This window comes from Delphinapterus leucas, chromosome 2 (assembly GCF_059928025.1).
Source record: "Delphinapterus leucas isolate spDelLeu-1000000601 "Yukka" chromosome 2, BTC_Dleu_Yukka2, whole genome shotgun sequence".
In the NCBI taxonomy this organism is placed as follows: domain Eukaryota; kingdom Metazoa; phylum Chordata; class Mammalia; order Artiodactyla; family Monodontidae; genus Delphinapterus; species Delphinapterus leucas.
In genome coordinates this window covers 35,347,715-35,370,956 of record NC_143130.1, presented here as the reverse complement: position 1 = coordinate 35,370,956, position 23,242 = coordinate 35,347,715, and the positions used below count along the sequence as shown (strand labels likewise).

At 38.5% G+C, this 23,242-nt stretch overlaps 1 protein-coding gene across 5 annotated transcripts in view; it reads right to left on the bottom strand.

The window, feature by feature from the left end:
• MORF4L1 (mortality factor 4 like 1) overlaps positions 1 to 16,175 on the bottom strand; it is a 35,126-nt gene extending 18,951 nt beyond the window's left edge. Inside the window, exons 1-8 of one of the 5 annotated variants that reach the window (XM_089906679.1) lie at positions 16,070 to 16,175; positions 11,588 to 11,634; positions 9,819 to 9,886; positions 6,439 to 6,555; positions 4,827 to 4,913; positions 3,938 to 4,018; positions 993 to 1,018; positions 420 to 508 (exon numbers count right to left, since the gene is read on the bottom strand). In XM_089906679.1, the coding sequence (XP_089762805.1) occupies positions 420 to 508; positions 993 to 1,018; positions 3,938 to 4,018; positions 4,827 to 4,913; positions 6,439 to 6,555; positions 9,819 to 9,886; positions 11,588 to 11,634; positions 16,070 to 16,109 (555 nt within the window). In that variant the 5' untranslated portion in view covers positions 16,110 to 16,175. The remainder of the gene's footprint in view (positions 1 to 419; positions 509 to 992; positions 1,019 to 3,937; positions 4,019 to 4,826; positions 4,914 to 6,438; positions 6,556 to 9,818; positions 9,887 to 11,587; positions 11,635 to 16,069) is intronic. The other 4 variants (XM_089906678.1, XM_022554610.3, XM_089906680.1 and 1 more) reach the window with 4 other exon arrangements.
• Between the last annotated feature and the right edge of the window lie 7,067 nt (positions 16,176 to 23,242).

The window sequence follows — 23,242 nt, the reverse complement described above, 5'->3', positions numbered from 1 at the left end:
TCCTACACTATTGTACCCACACATACATGCAGAACTGACAGGCTTTCCTGGCACTTTTTGTGGCTTTACTCAATCATCTTGGGACACACTAAACCATTTAATGTGACCTAGCTAAGTCTATTCAGTCTAATACCAAAGAAATATTTAGTGGTGTACATGAACACAGAGCTTCACAATGAACACCTGATGATGAGTTGGGGGTAAAATCTAGCAGGAACATATCTAGTGCTACAAGTGAAATAAAGATGTATACAAATATATCCTTCATCCAAAAAAGGGAAGTATTTTCACTTCAGTAGTTAACCATGTTAGCAATGCTTCTGAGACACTCAAAGTTCTATGACTTTTACTGTGTTGTAAAATGACAAGATTAAAAATTCTAACATGCTATATATTCATAAACTTAAGGAAAAACTCACATTTTCAACAGTAGGATCTACGCGGGCCCTTTTCTTGCGAGGAGGCTGAGGTGTCTCACTGGTACTGCCACCATCTCCATTTCCAGGTGCTGTAAAAATGTGGGGGTCAGGAAGGGGTATTTTTAGCTTAATAAATGAGAAACTCTGTTAAGGAAACTAGTTCCATGACATACCCTCTTTTGACTTTTCCATTACATTGATTTTACTTAAATCTACATTAAAGAATCATATTCCTACCAAAAATATAACTTTTATAAACAGCTCTACCAAACATCTAGTACAAAGTGACAGTGAATAATATTACCATCTTACATTTAATTTTAAAATGTTATTGTCTCAGGATCAGTCATTAAGTAACATGAAAATAATAAACGCTTACAGGCTTCTCCATGGTAGAAGGAGTATGAGTTCTCTACTACTATGTACCTAACTCTGTAACATTGCTGTGACTCATATTTGAGACCATCAACATAAGCTTACTCTAAAACCTCATAACTTTAAAAATTTAACAGTGAATTCAAAATGCAAATGTTATAAAAGGCAAAATAATTTAAACAAAGTTAATATTCTTACTTTTCTGTTTGTTCTTTTTTGTTTTCCTGAAAGGAGGGAAGAAAAAGAGAAAAGATAAATAATTATTGCTAGTAAAATTGCCTCTGTTTAAATTCCTTTTACCAGGTTAAGTTTATAGAGAAATACTGCCTTGTTTGCTAAGATCAGGCAGCGATCTTATTTCCTGCATATTCTTATTCACTACTCAGACACAAGGACTTTTACTGATAGTTGGCTAAATCTATATCTCCCTCCACATACTAGAAAACCAAACCAAAACCACATCAGGAGACTTCCTTCCAGGGTTATGTTATTCGTTTGTAAGTTTATAGCATGCTAAGTCATAAAAATATACTTCGTGATAATATTATTAGTTCCACAAACACACAAAAAAGCTCCAAAGGTTAAAATATTTTCTCCCAATTACTTTAGTACCAGCATAATTTGATTTTAGATTTGTATGTTTCAGACCAATCCATTACTCCACTCTCACTGGTCCAAATTCTTTCACTTTATTTCGTCTCAACTATATTCCCTCCACTACCACACCAAACACTCTGCTCTCCCATTCGTAGAACAAAGCTAATGTCCTGGTTATCATCTCTAACAGCAACTTAACTCATGTTTATTTATATACACACTAACAAAGAGTAAATTACTAACTTTGATTTTATACATAATTATTTCTGGAATACGAGGAAAAGTTTACAAAGCCCATGATTATAGATTCTGCCTGGAGGGACCATAAAAGAACACCTGACTATTTTTACTTTTCTACAGCTTTAATACTTACGAATGTTAACGACCTGTATTTATTTAATTTAGAGCTTGGGGTTCATTTGATGACTCAAAATTAACTTATGTTGGTTATAAACACAAAAATCTGGCCATCTGATATTACAGGTTTTTTCCCTCCTTCTCTAAGGTTAACTTCTGTAACACTAATATTTGTTGGACAGTATTTCTGAGTCAGATTAAACCATGAACTTTTACATGTCAAGAACATGTGCGAACCAAGAGAAGCCAAGAGCCCTTACACTCCTTTCTTACCCAGTCTATACCAAAGAATTAAAGAAAACATACTGACAACTGAGCTCAACTCTAAAGATCTATAAACTATACTTCAATGAATACCAGTGGTGTAAAGACTCTTGCTTCAACCTTCTTGCTTGTATTAATTAAACATGCAAGCTACTTTCTTGAAGTACACCAACGGATTTCATACAATAAATAAACTGCTGGTGTTGTCTGACTTCCTATTTCTAAGCCTCAGGACTAAATGTTATAATCAAAATATGAACTGTTAGATTCAATGTATCTGAAAGAATAACAAGCCCAAAGTCATTCTTGAGAAAAGTCATTCCACTAAATAATGAACAACCAAAGTATGCTTGGAAGCCAAAGCACTAACAAAATTCACGTATATTCACTATTAGTTTACAAAGAATAAGCGCCCAACCTTAAGGACCTAGATGTCAACAAAGTAAAGGTAAATCGCGTTCTCATATTTTCCAACCAGATGCATATATGTTTATGTATATTCAGAGAAAGCTACAGAACAATTACCAAACACTAAAGATGGTGTAAGGTATAAAACTAAACATTAAATATTAAAAATTGTATCAAAATCTCAAATCAAAATGAATGAATTAAAAAAAAATAAATCTCCAGGTTTAATTACTCAGTATTTTTATTTTAAAATAGATCTTCTATTCTACCAGGGCAAAGCAATACTTAAAAATTACATGATGCCTTCGTAAGTACTCAGATTACAATCTTATCAAAGTGTCACGTTCCCATTAAAAGGAAGACTCCTTGAGAAAAAGACTCGCCCAAAAAGGTTAAAACCCCAAATATTTCAAAATGCATCATTACCTTCATTACTATCACCTAATTTTTAGGTAGTAAAGTCAGACTAGTTAGGTCTAAAAGCAACAGAATATAATCTCAAGGAAAACATACTTCTCTTAAATAAATCATATTTTAAGAGCACGTTACTTTTGATCCTTTGAAAAGAAGCACATGACGGACCATTCATTAAACCTATCTGTTCTTAAAATATTCAAGTGGCAAGAAAAAATGATCTTTTAATAAAAGTTATGATTCTTCATGTTCTTTTATTAAGCTACCATTCCCACACTGGCTTTCAGGTACATAAACTTATTACACCAATGTGTGTATGCATATGACTTGCACACATAGGCTTATTACCAAGATGTTCTAAATCTTAAGCGTTAACAAGGAATGGTTTTCTTTTTCTTGGGGGTTGAGAGGAGGGGGGATGATTTGAAACCTTAACAACTCACACAGTTACCATGGGTTTCAAAAGGGGAATTAAAACTAATACACATATTCAGCACTATTGAAAAAGCCAATCTATCCTCCAATCTCAAAATTTGGGTACTGATAATTCAACACTATACTTGTAAAAGAAAACACATTATATATATACATATTTAATATAACTTAAAAGAAGCATTGTAAGGGACTTCCCTGGTGGTCCAGCTGTTAAGACTTCACACTTCCACTGCAGGGGGCACGGGTTTCATCCCTGGTTAGGGAACTAAGATCCTACATGCCGCCTGGTGCGGTAAGTAAATAAATAAATTTTAAAAGAAGGAAGGTTGTGAATGTACTTAATGCCACCCAATTGTACACTTAAAAGAGTTAAGTGGTAAATTTTCATGTTATGTATACTTTACTACATAAAGGAAATATTCCTTTACTAAATAAAGGAAAGGTGGGGAGAGAAAAACTGCTAAGGACTCAGTATGTAATTAAGGAATCAGTATGTAATTAACAGGTATTTTCAGCAACCCAACACCAAGGGGGTTCTCATTGGCATTTTTCCAATCACAACAATGTTCCAGTTTTCATTTTCAATAAATCCTAACAGAAGACAATGTGTGTCAAGTTTGAGTTTCACAAACAGTATGTAAAATTAAAACAAAGATAGATCTTCTTACACTTCAACATTTTTCTGTTGCAGACCAGAAGTCTTCTTTCCAGGGGCAGCCCCTCTCATCTTCCCCTCTGCATACTGCTCCCTTCAAAAATAATTTCAATAAAATCATCTTAAAATGAATATTTATGCGGAAAAATAAATTGATCACTTGATTCCATTCTGAAATTTATATTCAAATTGAAGTCCCGAGCCTATACATATTGTGGTACAAAGTTTTTATTTAATGAGTTCAACAGAGAGATAATGTATTTACAAAAATCAATTCAAGAAAGGAAGAACAGTATAAAGGCCTAAGATTCAGCTCTTCTATACTTACGAAAATTAAAATAAATGTAGTAAAAAGTGACAATAGATTCTCATATAACTGAAAATTCCATTTGTTTTAAAATTCACCAATCCCAATGTTTTTTTTAATCTGATCCCATTTTATCATTTCCATTTTCTTAATATTTCAGTTTTGAAATTAAAACAATTACCCTATAGACCACACAGTCTTTCAGCGTTCCTTTTCTCAATGTGCTTTCAGAGGTGAATAACAATGGGGAACCCCCGCTTCCTTTCTTATTCCTCCCCCACCAAGTGTACCTTCCAAACAGCCCAGGAGATAAGACCGTAACAATGAGTATGCAACTTCAGAAATTTCCAACAACATCCTGCTCTGTTTTCTACCTACCTCTAAGGACAGACTCCAGAAATGATATGTATGCTACTTCCTTTCCCCAGGAGAAGCTTTTCTGATCACTTGAAGTCAAAGTCATAACACAGCAGCTGACAGGTCCCAAGGATCATTTTAAAGGCAGGCAGCCAACATGACTTCCATTGTGGATTTCATTTCCAAAAATTAACTTACAGGCATTTCTCCTCATATTCATGTTGCAAAACAAACTTACTGATTGGCTTTTTGAAGTTCTCGTTGTTTCTGCAAATTGGTGTCCACGTATTTGAGTACTCTGCTTTCTGGAACCCATTCATCCCAACTGAAAAAGAGAAAAGTTAAAATATCATTCAAAACTATTTCGTTATTACTCAGACTGTCCTCCAACTATGTTTTTTTAGAAATACAAGAAGCAAGACTTTAGACTTCTCTGAGCTAATTTGACGAACTGGCATTACAAATTCATTCTCGACTAAAGTGAAAATCTGTTCTGTAAAAAGGCAGTAAAGGGACTTCCCTCGTGGTCCAGTAGTTAAGAACCCACCTTCCAATGGAGGGGATGCAGGTTCTATCCCTGATCAGGGAACTAAGATCCCACATGCCACGCGGCAACTAAGTCTGCACACCAGAACCACTGAGACGTGCGCCACAACTAGAGAGCCCGCATGCTGCAACTACAGAGCCCACGCACAACTAGAGAAGCCCGCATGCCACAATGAAAGATCCCATGTGCCACAACTAAGACCCAGTGCAGCCAAAGAATAAATAAATAAATGTTTTTTAAAGGCAATAAACATATTCTCAGAAGCAACATTCCAAATCTAAACTGCGAGTCCAAAAAGAGATTATTCAAATTGTTTTTTTTAATGGCATAAAAGCATGGCATTTAACATAAGAGCCCCTAAGCAACTATCCTTACAGAATAAAGCTACCTAAAAGACCTTTAGTTCCAAAAAAACCATGAGGCACAGGAATCCATAATAATCTGACTTCTTAAAGAACTAAAACTAACTGGCTGGTTACCTGTGATACAGAACTACAGAACTCTCTGTGCCTTAGTTTCACCTGTAAAATGAGGATAATAGTACCTATCTCATAGGATTGTTATGAGAATCAAATAATACATATAAAACACTTGAGAGTTTGACATAAAAAATAAACACTCAAGGTCTGTCAGAAACATATTAGGAGGTCTACAATACGGAATACCACCTAGATCAGCTCAGCTAAGACTGTAAACTGAAGTGTTACAATGGTTATCACTCACTCACAAACGAATACACCAACTTTCGAGGCAAAACCATTCTTGGTGTTCTAAACATCAGAAGACAGAGCCAACCACTCTCGTAAAATATCTAGTTGCTAAGGCCTTCTGGCACTTACAAAAGCTCCTTCAAAACAAGATCTTTTTTTTAAATTTTATTTTATTGATGTATAGTTGATTTACAATGTTGTGTTCATTTCTACTATACAGCAAAGTGATCCAGTAATATGTATATTTACATTCCTTTCATATTCTTTTCCATTATAGTTTATCAGAGGACACTGAATACAGTTCCCTGTGCTATAGTAGGACCTTGTTGTTCAGAACAGGATTTCTGATGTGGCTTTTTTTCCAAAGGGGAAAACAAAGATAAGGTATTTCTTAGGGAATGCTGAACTTTTTGTGCAAATTTTTTCCTCCTGCTGATGGAGCTCCTTTAGTGACACAAAGAGATGTATCCTCAAAGTCTTTTATTTAATAATTTCCCACCTTTGACCTCTTATGTAAGACAGCCAAAAGAATAAAAAATAAAAAGCAACCCTCAACATGATCTCCTAGAGAAAACTTTAAAACATGCATTTACCTAGAGGTCAGGAGGGGGTGGTGTACTGAGGGAGCTCCTTCAGGAACAGGAAAAAGTGCTACAATATCCTCACGTGTCTTCAAAGTTTTTTCAGAGCGCCTGGGCCTCACAGCACTTCTGATACAGACAGCATAGTACAAAGTAATCTCAGTAACTAGGTGTAGAATTTAGCTTAAGCTTTAAGATTTATTTACAAATATAATACTTAAATGTCTGTGTCAACAAATTCCAATAAGGTTTTTGAGAATTTAGAAATATCTTACTATCTATTGTGCCTTTGAAAAGTATACATTTACTGAAGTTTAAGAAAATTCCAGTTTGGAGACTGAGCTTTTGTGGTATGCTTTTCTGAAAGTACAGTATCCTATGAACTGTACTCAAAATCAGGATCTTATTCTTATACCTGTTCCAATTCTCTCTAAGTTAAAGGGAGCTAGCAAATTTCTATTTACCACAAAGTTCTATTTTAGAACCTTGCAAATTCCTTCCCCTGATATAAAATGCATCTAAATAAGGACCTTGATCCAAAAACCAATTCTTGAGTTTCCTTCACATGTCAGGAGCTGAAAACCCTTGCTGAACCACCGGAAAATGAAATGACAACATCTTTTGCTCTGAAGAACACCACTACTAGGGTAGTAACTGAAGGCCAAATATCCAGAAATTTTTACATATAGCTCAAGCATAAAAGAATCTCAGAATTTTCTAAAGGTAGCTTGTCATTAATTCCCAAAGTCACAATGATCCATGGCACTACTTACACAGCACTAAATAAAAACATAACATACTTGCTGGGTATCTGAGCAACTCCTCCTCCTTTCTGTATGGATTTAAAGGATTCTCTAAATACTTATTAAAGATCAAAAATTTCAAAATTCCTTATATTCATCTATACACCAAAACAACTACAAAAAACACATCCTTGTTAATATTCCTCAATGTCTACAAAGATATAAAGATCTCCAATATTTAGTGCTATTTTTTCCTTAATTCTTTTTACAAGGAGTAATATATAAAATGAGACAAACAAAAAACCAAAAAAACTGTGTACCCTATCATTTATTTGTTACTAGATAACATAACAAAGGAAACAAAGGTTTATTTTCAAGCAATACTATCAGAAAATGCAAGCATTTTATGTATTTCCACAATTTCTTATAAGCTACAAATGCCACTTAAAACCCAGTCTTCACACTGTACATACCTACATGTAATTTTATAGAAAATATTATACATGAAAGAATTAAGCACAAAAGCTGTCTTCACTGCTATTAAGATGAAATCCTAAAACAGTTAAAGTGTACACGGGGATGGGGTCAGATCTATTCCATGAATTTGCTATTTGCTTTTCTTTAATTTCCTGGATAGACTTCCCATACATGATATGCATAAATAAGATATTCTATTTCCTATAGAGAACTGAGATTCTCTTTATATCTTGATATACTCTCAACTTTACCTGACGTTAACAGAATACTGATATATAACATATTAAGTCTAGTAAAAGACTGCAATACAGTTTTAAACACTTCATTTTTTTTAACAGGGAAGAAAAAGCCATAAACTACACTGGGATCCAGAAGATAAACTTTCCTGGATATTAGACTCAATTTAGCATTAATCCTGAAATCCCATTTAAAATCTTAGACATTTACTTCTATTAAGACCAAAGGAGGGACTTCCCTGGTGGCGCAGTGGTTAACAATCCGCCTGCCAATGCAGGGAACACGGGTTCGAGCCCTGGTCCGGGAAGGTCCCGAATGCCGCTAAGCAATTGGGCCCATGCGCCGCAACTACTGAAGCCTGCGCGCCTGGAGCGCGTGCTCTGCGGCAGGAGGGGCCACTGCAATGGGAGGCCCGTGCACCACAATGAAGAGTGGCCCCCGCTCACCACAACTAGGGAAGGCCCGTGCACAGCAACAAAGACCCAGCACAGCCAAAGATAAATAAATAAAATAAATTTAAAAAAAAAAAAGAAAAAGACCAAAGGATTAAAAGCCCACAGGGTCACTCTGAGTTACTGTATTACCAACATATCATTATTATAAATATTTTAATTATCATTAACTGGAAAAAAATCATTTGTTGAATGCACTTTTACACATTTTACATCTCCACCTTTCTACAATTATACTAATGGAAGAAAAAGTAAGGGTCTGGTATTTCTTCTTAGCTAAAACCATTTTGTGATAAAATTTTCTAACTAATAAATAAAATTAACTGGGTTGGTCACCTGGCTATGGGACTGTATGAAAGAAGACCAAAGTCACAGAGTCAGTAAATGTCAAGGAGAAAACCTCCTTCCAAAGCAAGAGTATTCATCAAATCAGATGGCAGTGCTCACTTGGAGAGCTACCAGAATATGGCTACCAGAGTATGGCTAAGGTGACACAAAGCTTTAAAATCTGCTAGAAAACAACTCCTCAAGCACTACACTTTCTGGCAGTACTATTTTTGAAGGACAAAACACCATTAGTAAAATTAAAATCCTCTCATAGTAAAAATTTATAGGCTACTCAATTACAAGCACCAAAAATGAATTAAATTATCAAATGTGATATTTATGGGCCCCAAGAAGAAGGACCCATCACTGACAAAGAGCTCCAATGGCTAAACATTCTAGAATGTGTTCAATCTATAACCACTGTCCACTCCCAGCAACATCAATATCACTTCTAAAAAAGAAAAAAAGTTTTAACTCTTTGGGGTGCAAAATTAGGTTCTGTAACTAAATTTCTATACCTCTGTTAGGTCATATGCCAAAAAGTGAACTACACGAATTCACTTTGTTAGCATTTAATTATGCTTCTAAAGTTCAAAACATGAGCTGGTTAATACTTCCAAATCAGGCAATCTTTTTCCTCCTCTCCCCGCTTCTAGGTAGAAAAAGCCAACTAGCTTTGAGTATAACTGCTTGAAATACCATATGTAATCACTAAGTTTGTGTTAAGGCAAAAAACTCAAGCTGTCCTAAAATGTACCAAAACCAGAAAATAGTTGGGCTAATTATTAGACATTATACCGGAACACAAGAAATACTCCAAAGAATGTAAAATAAAATGGCTGTAGGGGACTTCCCTGGTGGTCCAGTAGTTAAGACTCCAAGCTTCCAGTGCAGGCAGCGTGGGTTTGATCCCTGGTCAGGGAACTAAGCTAAGATCCCACATGCTGCGCAGTGCAGCAAAAAAAAAAAAAAAAAAAAGGCGTATACCCTAATTTCTATTCTATTTTCATCACACTGCAAATGGTTCACCTTTGCCTCAACATGTATTTACATTAAAACTGCAAGAATTAAGAAGCATATGCTTGTATCAGTCTATGACACAAAGCTACCTTGTTAATTATAAATAAAACATTGCTTTTAAAGATCTAATACTCACTTTTTATTCCAACCACTGTAATGTATAAAGTATTTCACTTGTTTATCCTTTATGGCAACCTTTACACACTGAAATAAAAAAGAAAAAGTTCACTTAGAAATACTGAAGGAAATAAAAAAGACTACCTGGATAATTTTCAAGTAACCAATCTTTCAAAGACAAACTCTACACTTAAACTCTCTGGTGGCCAAAATGAACATAAGATGCAACTCTTTAAAAGGACATTATTTAAGCCTTCAGACTACTTAGGTATCCAGAGTTATAAAACTGCCGAACAGTCTTAAAGTTTGTTGGAGTCAGTCCAACAACTCTGAAGAACCATAAGCACAAAAGGTCCCCCTAAAACCTTAAATCACTGGGCTAGATAAGCTATCCAAGAACAGCTAATGAAAACAGTATTTGTGCTTTCTCGAAGTCCAACTAGCCAAAAGCTACATTTATTTCAAAAATAAATTCAGCTGAAGAATTATTAAATTCTTTTAAAGAATTAAAAATAATTTTGAATAATTTGAATCATTAAAAAATTTCATTAGTTTACACAAGGCAATAGCTGTTCTGCTGCAGATTATCAGCAACTAGCAAAGTGACAGATGAAAAACATTTTGTGTTCTTCTTAAAAGCAGCCAAACAAATTGGATCGAATCATTAGAAGTCATTAACTATGAAAAAGTGAGGACTGTCTGGATTTAAGTTTTTATCAGATGCAAATCAAGAGAACCACAATAGTTTAAGCTATTTCAATCACCATTTAAAATTGTTCACTGGAGTGTTTCTGCTGCCAGAGCAGAAAAATCTGCCAGTCCAGTAGAGTTTGCCAGAAGTTGATACAAAAAAAAAAAAACTTTCAAGGATATAAATGATAAACAGGACTCAGAATATATAAACTGCAGCGGTATTATACCATTAAGATATACGTACACACACAAAAAGTTCTTGACCATCTCCATGAATCCAGTTTCAGCCATTTTAGAACTTTAAAAACATACATCCACTATGTATTCAAAATAAGTGAAAAGTAGTGAAAATGGTTAGTCACGCTGACACTTTACAGTCTTATTTTCAGAAACATATTCACCTAGAACATACATTGAAATTGCCTTTAAATTATACTGTTCATTTTTTAAAAACTACCACTGTAAAAGAAGTTGACACACCTTAAATATTTGTGCTAAAAAAGTTACCAGAAACAAAATACTAAGAAGACCTTTGACTTCGTAATACATCATCCCACTTACCTTTGGCTAAATGGAAAATCAGTTTTTATTACCTGAGCACAACACTGATACAGAGAAAAGGGAAAGGGAACCCCCCCGGAACCCCCCCACAATTCAAACTTTGCCAAACAATCCAATAAATAAGTTAAATGTACTCATCTTAAATGTTAGTTTTTACCTTTAATGTAACTACTCAGTGCTTACTCAGCACATTATATTTGCAAATAAAGTTAACTTTGGCAGTATTTTCTCACAAGTCATTAACTACAAAATGCTGTTTTGCTCCCATTAATAGTCAATATTCTATCTTTCCCCTCAAATGTTCTTTCCAACTACTGGACCTTTAGCAGCTCAGTAAGATGAATGGCAAGACAGCAATGCTTTATAAGACCCACTAAGAAAACAGTAAGACACCCATAAAGAGAAGATGAGGAACTATGAATCTATGAAAATCTATGAAAAAGGTAGCTCTCACTAAAGCTACCAACCATTGAAAACTGATATTATCCAACCAGTAATTTCAGCCAACTTTTCAAGAGAAAACAAGTTTAATACCTTTGCTTCATAAAGAAGAGGCCCATGGAAGCACAGCACTCTCTCACCTGTAAAAGTAAAAAAGACAAAAAAAAAGTACTGGGTTAGTTGTGATTTATTTTCATATATAAGAATATGCACATCTGGTTGTGATGGAGAGCCGTCACACTTGTACCATGGTATTCCTCAAAAGAGTAGGCAAGTGGGTAAGGCAATGCATCCATCAACGCTTCAGATCAAACTTCAATACAACAAAAACACCTTAGCAACTGATGTAAACAACAAAAAGTAATCAGGATAGCAATCTATTAAAATCATCAAATCATCTATCACCTGCTAAACAAATTAAATCTACTGTAGCTATCTACTGGCAGAATTGGTTTATTTCTCAATGTACTGATACATGTGGTATTTAAAGACATCTTAAGTTTAGGACCTTATGCTCTACCTATTCCTTCTCTGCTTCCAACCGTCTTAAACTGAGTAAACTAAGAAAAACACTCTGTGCATAAAAATTTCAATGTGCGTCAGATACAGCTGTTTTTTTTAAAAAAGAGGTCCCACTATGTTCATGCCTTCAGTGTGATCAATGGTGTTCTGGGTGTTGGGCTGCTTCAGTGGGAAAAAGTAAAAAAAAAAAAAAGAAAAAAGAAAAAAACCCAGACAATTCTAACCTTTGGAACTTACACTCTGTGTTGCATCTACCATTAAGACTTGCAAGACTAAATAAAATGTTAGGGACTGGAATAAGATCTGGAAGACACCCCTGCTCATCAGACAAATCAGGCAGGCAATTCCTGGCAGTACCTTAAAATATCATTTGATTGTAGAAGAAATAGACTTCTCACATTATTTTCGGTCCACTTGATTTCTACAGGCCCAGAGGTAACAAAAATGCCAACAGAGTCAGCTCTTTCAGCTCTAAAATTAAATTAAAATAGCCTACTAGCTCATTTCTGAAAAGACTACAGGGAGTATAGGTGACACTGACATGTAACCAAACAGTTTTGCACAATTTACTGGATTTCCTATTTTAACTATCTTCATAAGCAGTAAGAAGAGTGACTGAAGAGCTACTTGGGAAGGTCACAGGGAAGGGCCCATGCTGAGGAAAGTAACTGGTACCAAAGCATAGAAGAAACACGACAAATTCTTGTGCAGTGGTCCACTCTGAGGAACCACTGCCTGAGGCTACTAGGCCTATGCAGAAAAAGTGGAGACTAGAAACGAGGAGACCAAAGACTTCTCCCAACTGTCAGGGATAAAACAGAAAATAGGTACGAATCAAAAGCAGTGAGGAGGACAGCTAAGCCAAAGTAGAAACACTTTAAACTGACTTCCAGCATGGTGGGAGCATTAATGAGAAAAGGAAATGGAGGGAGGGGTTTCTGATCAATTTTGGAGTAAGTTACAGTGGCTACAGGACATCCAAACTGGAGCCATCTGCTAAGCAGTTGGGTACACGTGTCTGGAGTGCAAGAGAAAGCTAGGCTGGAGCCACTGCTGAATACTGTGGATAAGAATGAGACCATGGGGATATAGATAAGGTATAGGGCCTAAAGAGCAGCACCAAATATCAGACCTGTGTACCCAAATTTAACACTCCAGGTACTCTCTAAAGGCACCCTGAAAAGGCCTCACTCCCCTCTCCCTCCTTTTGGCAGCTGCCTCCAAAGACAATTGCACTGAGGCTAAGACCCTTTGACCTCCATTCTAGCTACCTGGCCCTAATATCCTGTTGAAAAAATATACAGTAAGTTGAAGAGCATGACCCAGGATAACAAATGCTTATTTTTTTCATGGAAGTGTTAATTGGGGACTGTTAATTGGGGAAGGAGCAAACCACAGTCTCAGGTATTTTCTTTAAATCTTTCTTCACTCTTAATCCTTTCTAATATCAAACTACAAAGGTAATTTTGCCCAATGCTCTAAAATTCCAAGGGTGACGCGATTCCAATTCCCCATCCTCCCACTCGTTTGCTTACTGGGAACATTACTCAAATTCCAGCATCAGTCAGTCTCCTAACAAGCTAAGAGTCCTCCCCCAGACAATGGGCTAGTTGCCCAATAGCTTTCTTTACCTTATGCTTTAACATTTCAAGTGGAAAACCAAGTCGAGTGCAAAACAGTCACTGTGCTTAAAAACTGCTTATAACATGTTGCACCATTATTAAATAAAAACTTCCAAGTTTAAAGAACCATTTAGAAAAAAAACTGTTTCTGATCATTCGTATTTCCACCATTACAGAAGCTCAATTCTTCTGCAGTGTTATAATTCTGTGAGTTCCAACAGAATATTCGTTTTTCCTTACAAGATATTCTCTGAAAATGTCTTACAAATAATAATAATTTCTTAAAGATGGTTACAACTTTGACACAAGAGTAGAAAACATGTCTGGAAAGTGGTGGTAATGGTAAGTGCAGAGACTCTTGGGTAGCTTTCAAAACCTTACAGATACACTAGTTCATACTCTTCTCTAATTCACCACTATAGCAGCACATGGATTCTCCTTCGCTGTTATCACTCTTACCATCCCTCTAGTTTAGAACTAAAGCACTTCCTCCAGTAAGCCAACCTTAACTGTCGCACACCTGGGTGATCTTCCTTTGATATCCTACAGTGGGGATTAATTTTTTGTGCCATGGATCCTTCACAGTCTGGTTAAGCCTTTGGGCCTATTCCCAGAATTTTTCTACAAACACGTAAAACAGTATTACAAAAGAAACCAACTGTATTGAAATAGTTACCAAAACATTTAAAATATCACGTTCTATGGTTTTATATGAGCTTCTTAATGGATATAAGCATTTTGCCACTGATCCAATTACTACCACAACTCTGAAATAATGACGAGCATACATTTCGTCTCAATGTATCTCCCACCACTGTAATGCTGGGACATGAAAACATACAATTAATACTACTGTGGTTTTTTGTTTCTTTGTTTGCTTTGCTTGTTTTGTGGGGGAGGCGTTCTAACATTCACAACTGAAAAATACTAAATTTTAGTTAGACAATAGAAACCAACACTTTTTCCCGTTCAAGTTCACGGATCTTCTGAATTATAAACACTGACCCTAGATTAAGAATCCCTGCTCCAAAATATCTGGTTTAAAAAAAAAAAAAAGGGCAATCCATAGAAGGTAGTCACACAGCTTCTCAGCGTGAGAGAAAGCAGGTATTAAGAGTCAGTCATAGCAGAAACACGCTTAGAAACGTCTTAAATATTCCACAGTTACAATATACTTGGGTTTTGTGTAAACGACTAATGCACATTAAAGTTTGAAAATCGCTACAACAATTTTTTGCAGACGTCTCGACATCTACGGTAACTAACACACCCATAATAATGAAAGGGAATTTTAAAGTGTTCTTGCTTGCCTCACAGAATTTTACTTCCATTTTAGTTTACTCCTAAACCTCCACTTTAATATAAATGATTGGATACGTTAATTGTGGAAATTAAAGAGCTGTCTTCTTCGACGGTTGAAATCAGATTCTACCGTCGGCCAAGACATGTCGATCAAAGACAATAAAAACTCAACTTTCAAATCAGTTAACCAAATATTGCTGCAATTAGTCAAACAACTGCTGTACTTAAAAGATAACAGCAAGGCAATGGGACTTCTAGGTGGAAACATAATACCGCGTTCAGGTAGCTTTTATTTATTGCTTTACAAGCAACCGCACAGCAAGAGCGCAGTCACATCCCCATAGGATCTTGGCACTCGGCTTTTCGGTAAGCAAAGAGACGCCTGCCGGCAACACAAAGCCGACCCAGACGCTCGCGCTTTTTCTCTCCAGTTCCCACCCACCTCCCTGGGGTAAGCATCGGGGAACCGGTTCCCGCGCGGGAGCGGGCGAAGAAGGGGGCGCTGTATCTTCCCTAAAGCGGCGTCGGCGGCCGGGAGCCGGGGACCCAGGCGCCGGCGGCCATGATGGCGCGGCCATCTTGCAGCAGCCATTTTACAACGCAGTTCTCCCGCCCCGAGACGCGAAGCCCACCCACCCAGCCGCAGCCCGGCGGCTCCACCGAGCGCGACCACCTCTGGGCTCGAGGCCCCCAGAGAGCGCCAGGCGCTGGCCGCCCACGCGGCCGGGGTGCTCCGCGCCGGCGCCCGAAACCGCCGCCCCTGACTCCCCTCCCCCACGCCACATCACTTCCCCTGACGGCCGCCATGGCGCTGCAGTCGCCTCCCTACAATAGGCTACTTTCTCCGCGCCCTCTTCCTCAGAACAAACACTGCACTAAGGCTTTGCCACGCGGCAATGGCTCCCTCTGCCACTCTAACGCCTGCCTAACGCTTTCGCTTCACAAGGTATTTTCTCCTCATGACGCACCGAAATAACCCGCCGCAATGCGCTTTCCCCGCACAAAGCCCTGTCCGCCGCCTCCTCCGGGTGCAGCCCTTGCCACCCCCGGCCCCCAAACCTCAACCACCCCGAGCCCGCCTCCCTCTCCTGCGCCGATAGATGCCTTTTCCCCAGGAGCTTAGACTCACCCTCCTGGAATTTAGGCTTCGGGTCCTGCTTCGGCGCCATTTATAAGTGATTCGCCGCCGCCGCCGCCTCCTCCTTCTCCCACCACCCCCGACTACCGCCCCCTACTCTCTACCCCACCCAACTGCGCGTCAGACGCGCCGTCAGCCACCGCCAACTCTACATCCTGGGCCCGATTTGCCAGCGGCCGCAGACCTCACAGCATCGCGACCCGCGCAGCCGCCGCTCCAGCCAACGGCTGCCCTCCGCGCACGCGCCCCTGCGCCCGCGCCGCCCCGGGGCACGCCGGGATTGGTAGTTCCCGGGCGCTTGAGGCGCCGCGGTGTGGGGGAGGGGTGGCGGCCTCTTCCCACCCCCTACCCCAGGACCGCCTGGGGTTTTTAAAGCCGGGATTTGATTTTGCTTGTTTGTTGGAGCGAGGGCAAGGGAAGGCAGTGCCTCACTCTAAGAATGGGAGAGGCCCAGCTGCGGAGGCCCACGGGCAGTACAGGGCCACAATGATGTGGGCTTTGAAATGGCCTGAGAGAAAAGGCTGCTTCCTGAAGCCTACTTTCAGTAGCATCTCGAGTAGTTTCCGCCTAGAAAAGTTTCACGGCCAGCAATCTGGCCAGAAGGGGGGTAGGCAGTGGAGTCCGCGTCTAGAAGTTTCGTTGTTTAGCGAGCTCACTGACAGTTTATTTGGTGGGACTGACGGTCATCTGTCGGGTCCTGCACCTCCCCTCTCCAGCCTGGGTCCTGCGGAAATGAGGACGGAGAGGGAGACACTAGGCAGGCTGTGGGGGCGAGCTCTGGCTTTTTGGGGTGATGTACTTATGCCCGCCGCCCAAAGAGGCTACCGTGAATAATACCAAGTAATACCCACGCTGGGGTTCTGCACCTGTCCTATGTGTGCACTTTTTGGTCACCTGATGTCTTTGAACTGTTACTGAGTGTACACACACGGTTTAAACGAATTTCCTCGTGTCGTTCCCCTGTTCAAAAAGTCTGTAGTTTGCTCACCTGCAAAATGGGGAGAATAAGACCACCTTTCCATCGGTGTACTGTGAGACTTGCATGGAAAGGCTCAGTGCAGCGCTCAGCAGTGAATCGACGCTCAGCAAACGTTAAGGATGATCAATCCCAAGGTCCTTAGCTTGGCATTTGAAGTCCTTCCACAAACAGTCCCCCACCGTCCTCCAGGCTTTGTGCTTGTCTCCATGCCTTTTCTAAACCCTCCCCTGAGCATGCTATGCACCCCATGAATTCCAGACCCCTCTCCATTTATCTGACTCCAGTTTCTCCTTCAGTCTTGCCTGAACACAAGCCCTTCTTTGACCGCAGAAACCCACAAAGAACCCTCACTCCATTTGCCTGCACAGCATCTGGTCTGTTCCACTCCTTAGAATATCAAAGAAAGGGGCAAGGGCCTTTTTGTGACCCCACCACCACACCAAAACTCTGAAGTATACTTCTTTTAACGTTTTGAATACAGAATATTTTAAAATAATTCAATAATTCAAAATAATTTTAATATAAAACTGAAGATAGACTTCTCTGGCTGTCCAGTGGTTAAGACTCCAGTTGGATCTGTGGTCGGGGGAACTGAGATCCTGCATGCTGTGCAGTGCAGAAAAAAAAAAAAAAGAAAACAAAAACAAACCAAAAAAATTGGACTGCTTGGCTAATCTCTCTACGCTCTTTCCTTATCTGCAAAATGTACCTCTTTGGCTTATTCTGAGGATAAGAATCAGATAGTGTGCATGAAGCTTTAACAACAACAACAACAAAAAGTGAAGCTAGTGAGAAGTCCCTTTCCCACTTCAGTCCCTCATCTGCTCCTTCCCCCACAAAGGTACTACTACTATTGTAAGTTGTTTGAGTATCCTTGCAGTTTCTTTATCCTAGCACCCTCATTGTGTTCTTTCTCCATTTATATTAAAGTTAATTTTTTTGCCTTTGTGTTTTAATTATGCAAGTAATATCTGAATATTTGAGTTGTACATGATGCAACAATTCAGAGGTATAAAATACAGGGCAAAACTTGAGGAATCCTTCTGTTTTCCCTCGTTTACTTCCCCGTCATTTTGCATGGACATTTTTGTATGCTCCCTAATTGTTTTTCCTTTTACCATAAATGGACTGTATATATTGTTCTGTGTCTTCTTTTTTTACTTCATAATATGGCTTAGAGGTCACTCCAATTACTTATGTGTCTATCTCACTTTTTTTTTTTTTTCTGTTTTTGTTTTTGTTTTTTGCGGTACACCAGCCTCTCACTGTTGTGGCCTCTCCCGTTGCAGAGCACAGGCTCCGGACGCACAGGCTCAGCGGCCATGGCTCACGGGCCCAGCCGCTCCGCGGCATGTGGGATCTTCCCGGACCGGGGCACGAACCCATGTCCCCCGCACCGGCAGGCGGACTCCCAACCACTGCGCCACCAGGGAAGCCCTCACATTTTTAATTGTTCGTGACATACTTCAGTATAAATAGACCACATTTACCTAACCTTGATTCTTGCTGGACATTTAGGTTGCTTTCAGTTTTTCATACTGTTAGAAACGTATGTCTTTCAAACTAAACCTTTGTGCCCATTGTTTTTATTTTTTTAGGCCCCTAGATGTAGAATTACTGAGTCAAAGACTGTGGGCATTTTAAACTTATTAAAGGCTTCATCAACTTGGATTTCAACCAACAATTAAAGAGAGGGCCTGTTTTCCCGTATCCACGCCAAACATGGTATTATCAGTCTCTAAAAACTTGTTTTAATATAAGAGGAAGTCATGTTGTGCAAAGGAAGCCAGACACCAAAGACAATATACTTTAACGATGGTGTCAGAAGTCAAGATAGTGGTTTGCTGGGGTAGAAGGGGGAATTGGCTGGAAAGGGGCATTAGGGAACTTCAGAGTGCTGGAAATGTTCTATAACCTTAATCTGGTGTGGTTACATGGGTGTTTACAAATGTAAAAATTCATCAAGTTGTACACTTATGAGTAATACACTTCACCATACCTATATTATACCATAAAAAAATCTTTAAAAATCACCTTATTTTACATTTTATGAAAACTTCAAACAGAAAAATAGAATATATTACATATCATCTCGATTCAACAATTGTAAATATTTTCCCATATTTGCCTTATAATACATATATATGTGTGTGTATTGTGTGTGTGTGTATGTGAAGACATCAGGACCTATTATGCCTGATTTCTTCGGTATGTACTTCCGAAATAGAAAGTCATTCTCCTACATACCACAATACCATTATCACACCCAACACAATTAACAATAATTCCCTAAAATCATATAATTCCCATTTCACATTTCCTCACTTGTTCCTAAAATATTTTTATGTTTGTTTGCTTGTTGATTGTTTTTTCAAAATAGGATCCATTAAATGACAATGTATTGCATTTGGTTGTTAAATTTCTTAAGTCTTTTAAAATCTAGACAGGCAGTTCTTAAGGTAGGAGTCCATGGATACAATCAAAGGGTCCATGAACTTGGCTGAGAAAAAAAAATTACATCTTTAGTTTCATCGAATTCAAAGTGAAATTTAGCATTTCCTTTCATTATAAATGAAGGTAGCAAACCTTGAAAATAGCAGCAGCACCTGTGGTTTTGTCGCAATAAAAATAAGATGTTTTCATATCACTTTAGTTCTTGCATATATCTTAGAGATATTATTTACAGTCATTACTTTGAAATCACTGTAGTTATTAGACCTGTTGCTAGATCTTATTTAATGTATTAAAAATGAAGCATGGGGACTTCCCTGGTGGCACAGTGGTTAAGAATCTGCCTGCCAATGCAGGGGACACGCGTTCGGGCCCTGGTCCAGGAAGATCCCACATGCCGCGGAGCAACTAAGCCTGTGCGCCACAACTACTGAGCCTGCGCTCTAGAGCCTGCGAGCCACAACTACTGAACCCACGTGCCACAACTACTGAAGCCCGCACGCCTAGAGCCTGTGCGCCACAATAAGAGAAGCGGCCGCAATGAGAAGCCCGCGCACTGCAACGAAGAGTAGCCCCCGCTCGCCACAACTAGAGAAAGCCTGCGCGCAGCAATGAAGACCCAATGCAGCCATAAATAAATAAATAAATTTATTTTTTTTAAAATGAAGCATGTACATGACCATAGTATATCTGAAAGTTTTTTGTTTTTGTTTTTGTTTTTTGCAGTACACGGGCCTCTCACTGTTGTGGCCTCTCCCGTTGCGGAGCACAGGCTCCAGACGCGCAGGCTCAGCAGCCATGGCTCACGGGCCCAGCCGCTCCGTGGCACGTGGGATCTTCCCGGACCGGGGCACGAACCCGTGTCCCCTGCATCAGCAGGCGGACTCTCAACCACTGTGCCACCAGGGAAGCCCTATTTTAAGGTATTTTGATAACTGTATTTCAATATAATTGTTTTCCTTTATAATCCTATGTTGTTGTTTTTTATTTTATACATTTAAAAACATTCTGGAAAAACAGTTCATTGGCTTCACTGGACTGCCACAGGAGTGGGAGGGGAGCCCTTGGCACAGAACAGGCCACCCACACACATACCCTTTATTGTTAGTGGTGTTAGTATTCGTTCGCTACATTTGCTTTTTGAAAACCCTGATTCTTTTGAATCTTTGACATTCTGCATTTGTCTGATTGTTTACTTGTGGTGTTACTTAACTCATTTCTCTTTCCCTATATTTCCTATAAACTTAAGTTACATCTAAAGACTTGGTTAGATCTAAGTTGAGTGTTTTTGACGAGAATATTTTATAGGTGATGCTCTGCACTTCTCACCGCATCACATCAGGAGGCACATGATGTCTGGTTGTCTCATTAGTGATGCTAAATCTGATCACTGGGCTAAGGAGGTTAAGATACTTTGGGATTTTGCATAATCAAACAGTATTTACATTTATGGAAATTTAAAACTATATACAAAAGCAAAGTGAATTGTACAGTGAATCGTGGTGTGTACTCAATACTCAGCCTCCATAGTTACTAACATATGGCCAGTCCTGTGTCTTTGGTACCCAATTATTCCTCCCCCACCAAAATACATACACACAAATTCCAAGTATCATGTCTATTTCATTTCTAAACGAGTACATATCTCTAAAAGATAAGGGCATTTTAAAAACACTGTACCATTATTATATTTAAAAATAAATAATTCCGTAGTATCTTCAAGTACTGAGTCAGTGTTCAGACTCCCTGAGTTGTGTCTCATATAACCTCATGATTGTACTGTGTTATGTCACAGTGTAATCTTATGATTGGTTGATTCTAATCAGGATCCAAACACGGTGCGTGCACTTCATTTGACTGAGTTCACTCTGTCTCTCTCTTTTTATTACCGTTTACTTGTTGAAGAAACTGGACCACTGAGAATTAACACACTTTCTTAAAATGATTTATTAATAGAATAGTTGAATATAAAGTCTCCAAATATGAGTTCCCTGGGAGAATAAAATGTGTTTAACTTAGTATATCTTTGAATATATTCTTTTAGTACACATAGCAATAAGCCAGTAGCCAACATAATAAGTCACCAGCCAACAATAAGAAGAAAATATAGTTCGAGATTGCGCTAATTTCTAAATGTTACTTCTGAAGGAGCTGTAATCATCATGTCCTCACTTGAGCTGAATTTATGTCCACGTGTAAACAAACCATCGCTTTTCCTACGGCTTCAGAAATGAAAGGAAAGGAAATGAAAATGATAACAACACTTAATATAGGTATACTAAAATAAATTTAAAATCAAAATCACCTCCAATAGAACACTGACTGCATTCGTTTCCTGGGGCTACCATAACAAAATACCGCAAAATGGGTGGCTTAAACAACAAATGTAGAAGTCCAAGATCAAGCTTTTCGTAGGGTTGGTTCTTTCTGAGGGCCCTAAGGGAGAATCTGTTCTAGGTTTTTCCCCTAGCTTTTGGTTCTTTGCTGGCAATCTTTAGCATTCCTTGGCTTATAAACTCATCAGCCCAATGTCTGCCTTCGTTTCACATGGCATTCTCCCATGTGTCTAAATGTACATTTCTGGGTGCATGCCTATGTCCATAGTTCCCTCTTTTATAAAGACGCCAGTCATGTTGGATTAAGCGTGCATTCTACTCTGATATGACCTCATCTTAATTAATTACATCTGCAACAACACTACTTCCAAATAAGGTCACATTCTGAATTACTAGGGGTTAAGACTTCAACATATGAATATCAGGGAGTCGTAAATTCAACCCATAACACTGATCTTCAATTTAAAATGGATGTATATTTAAAAGTAAATGTATCTTCATTGACCTCTCATCAATTTACCAGTTTGCTTTTTCTCTGACAGAGTTTGCCTTTTGAAAAATTCTACTTCGCCTCCCATCACCTAGAGATTAGGTATTCCTTTGTAATAACAGCAGTATTTAGAGAATCTTCATTTTCGATTGCGAAATTTTCCATGTGTTTCTTCCAAAGTCTGAAATTGTATCTTGAACTGATGGTAATAACATACAGTAATTTGGAGAATGTTTGAGAATTGCTGGGAATGACGGAAGATATTTAAGACAAGGAAAGAATTTGCAGCTGTGAACATAAAAGCAAAGTTTTGCCCTAAGAAATTGAGTTTATTTAGGAAAACATATGAAGGAAAAGATAATCCCTTGCTTTGAGATATGAGGGTTTTTTTTATGGCGGTATAGTTGATTTACAATGTTGTGTTAGTTTCTGCTGTACAGCAAAGTGATTCAGTTATACATACATATATATACATTCTTTTTTATATTATTTTCCATTATGGTTTATCACAGGATATTGAATGAGATATGTTTTGAGACTCCAAAATTGCTGCAGGAAATATGTTCAATTTGGATCGCTAACTTAGGAAAAAAAGGATTAAGAAAGCCCTGTGTCTGTTCACAATAGCTACCTGATTAGCTAATCACTGAAACAATCTTACAGTGGTTTAAACAACTGTAATAATAATCACTAGCCCTTCCCAAAGGCACAAAGTAAATTAATTTACTTAGAGGAATTCGAGGATATGAAATTAATGTGTATAGTGTGAATCAGAGCTGATCTCCGAACTAATTTTCAGTATCGCAGAGCATAAAGTTAAAATTACACAGTTCAAACATTTTAACAGAGATCACTTCAGCAATATGTATGAACCCTACAATTTCATTAATTTTTCATGTCTTCTATTG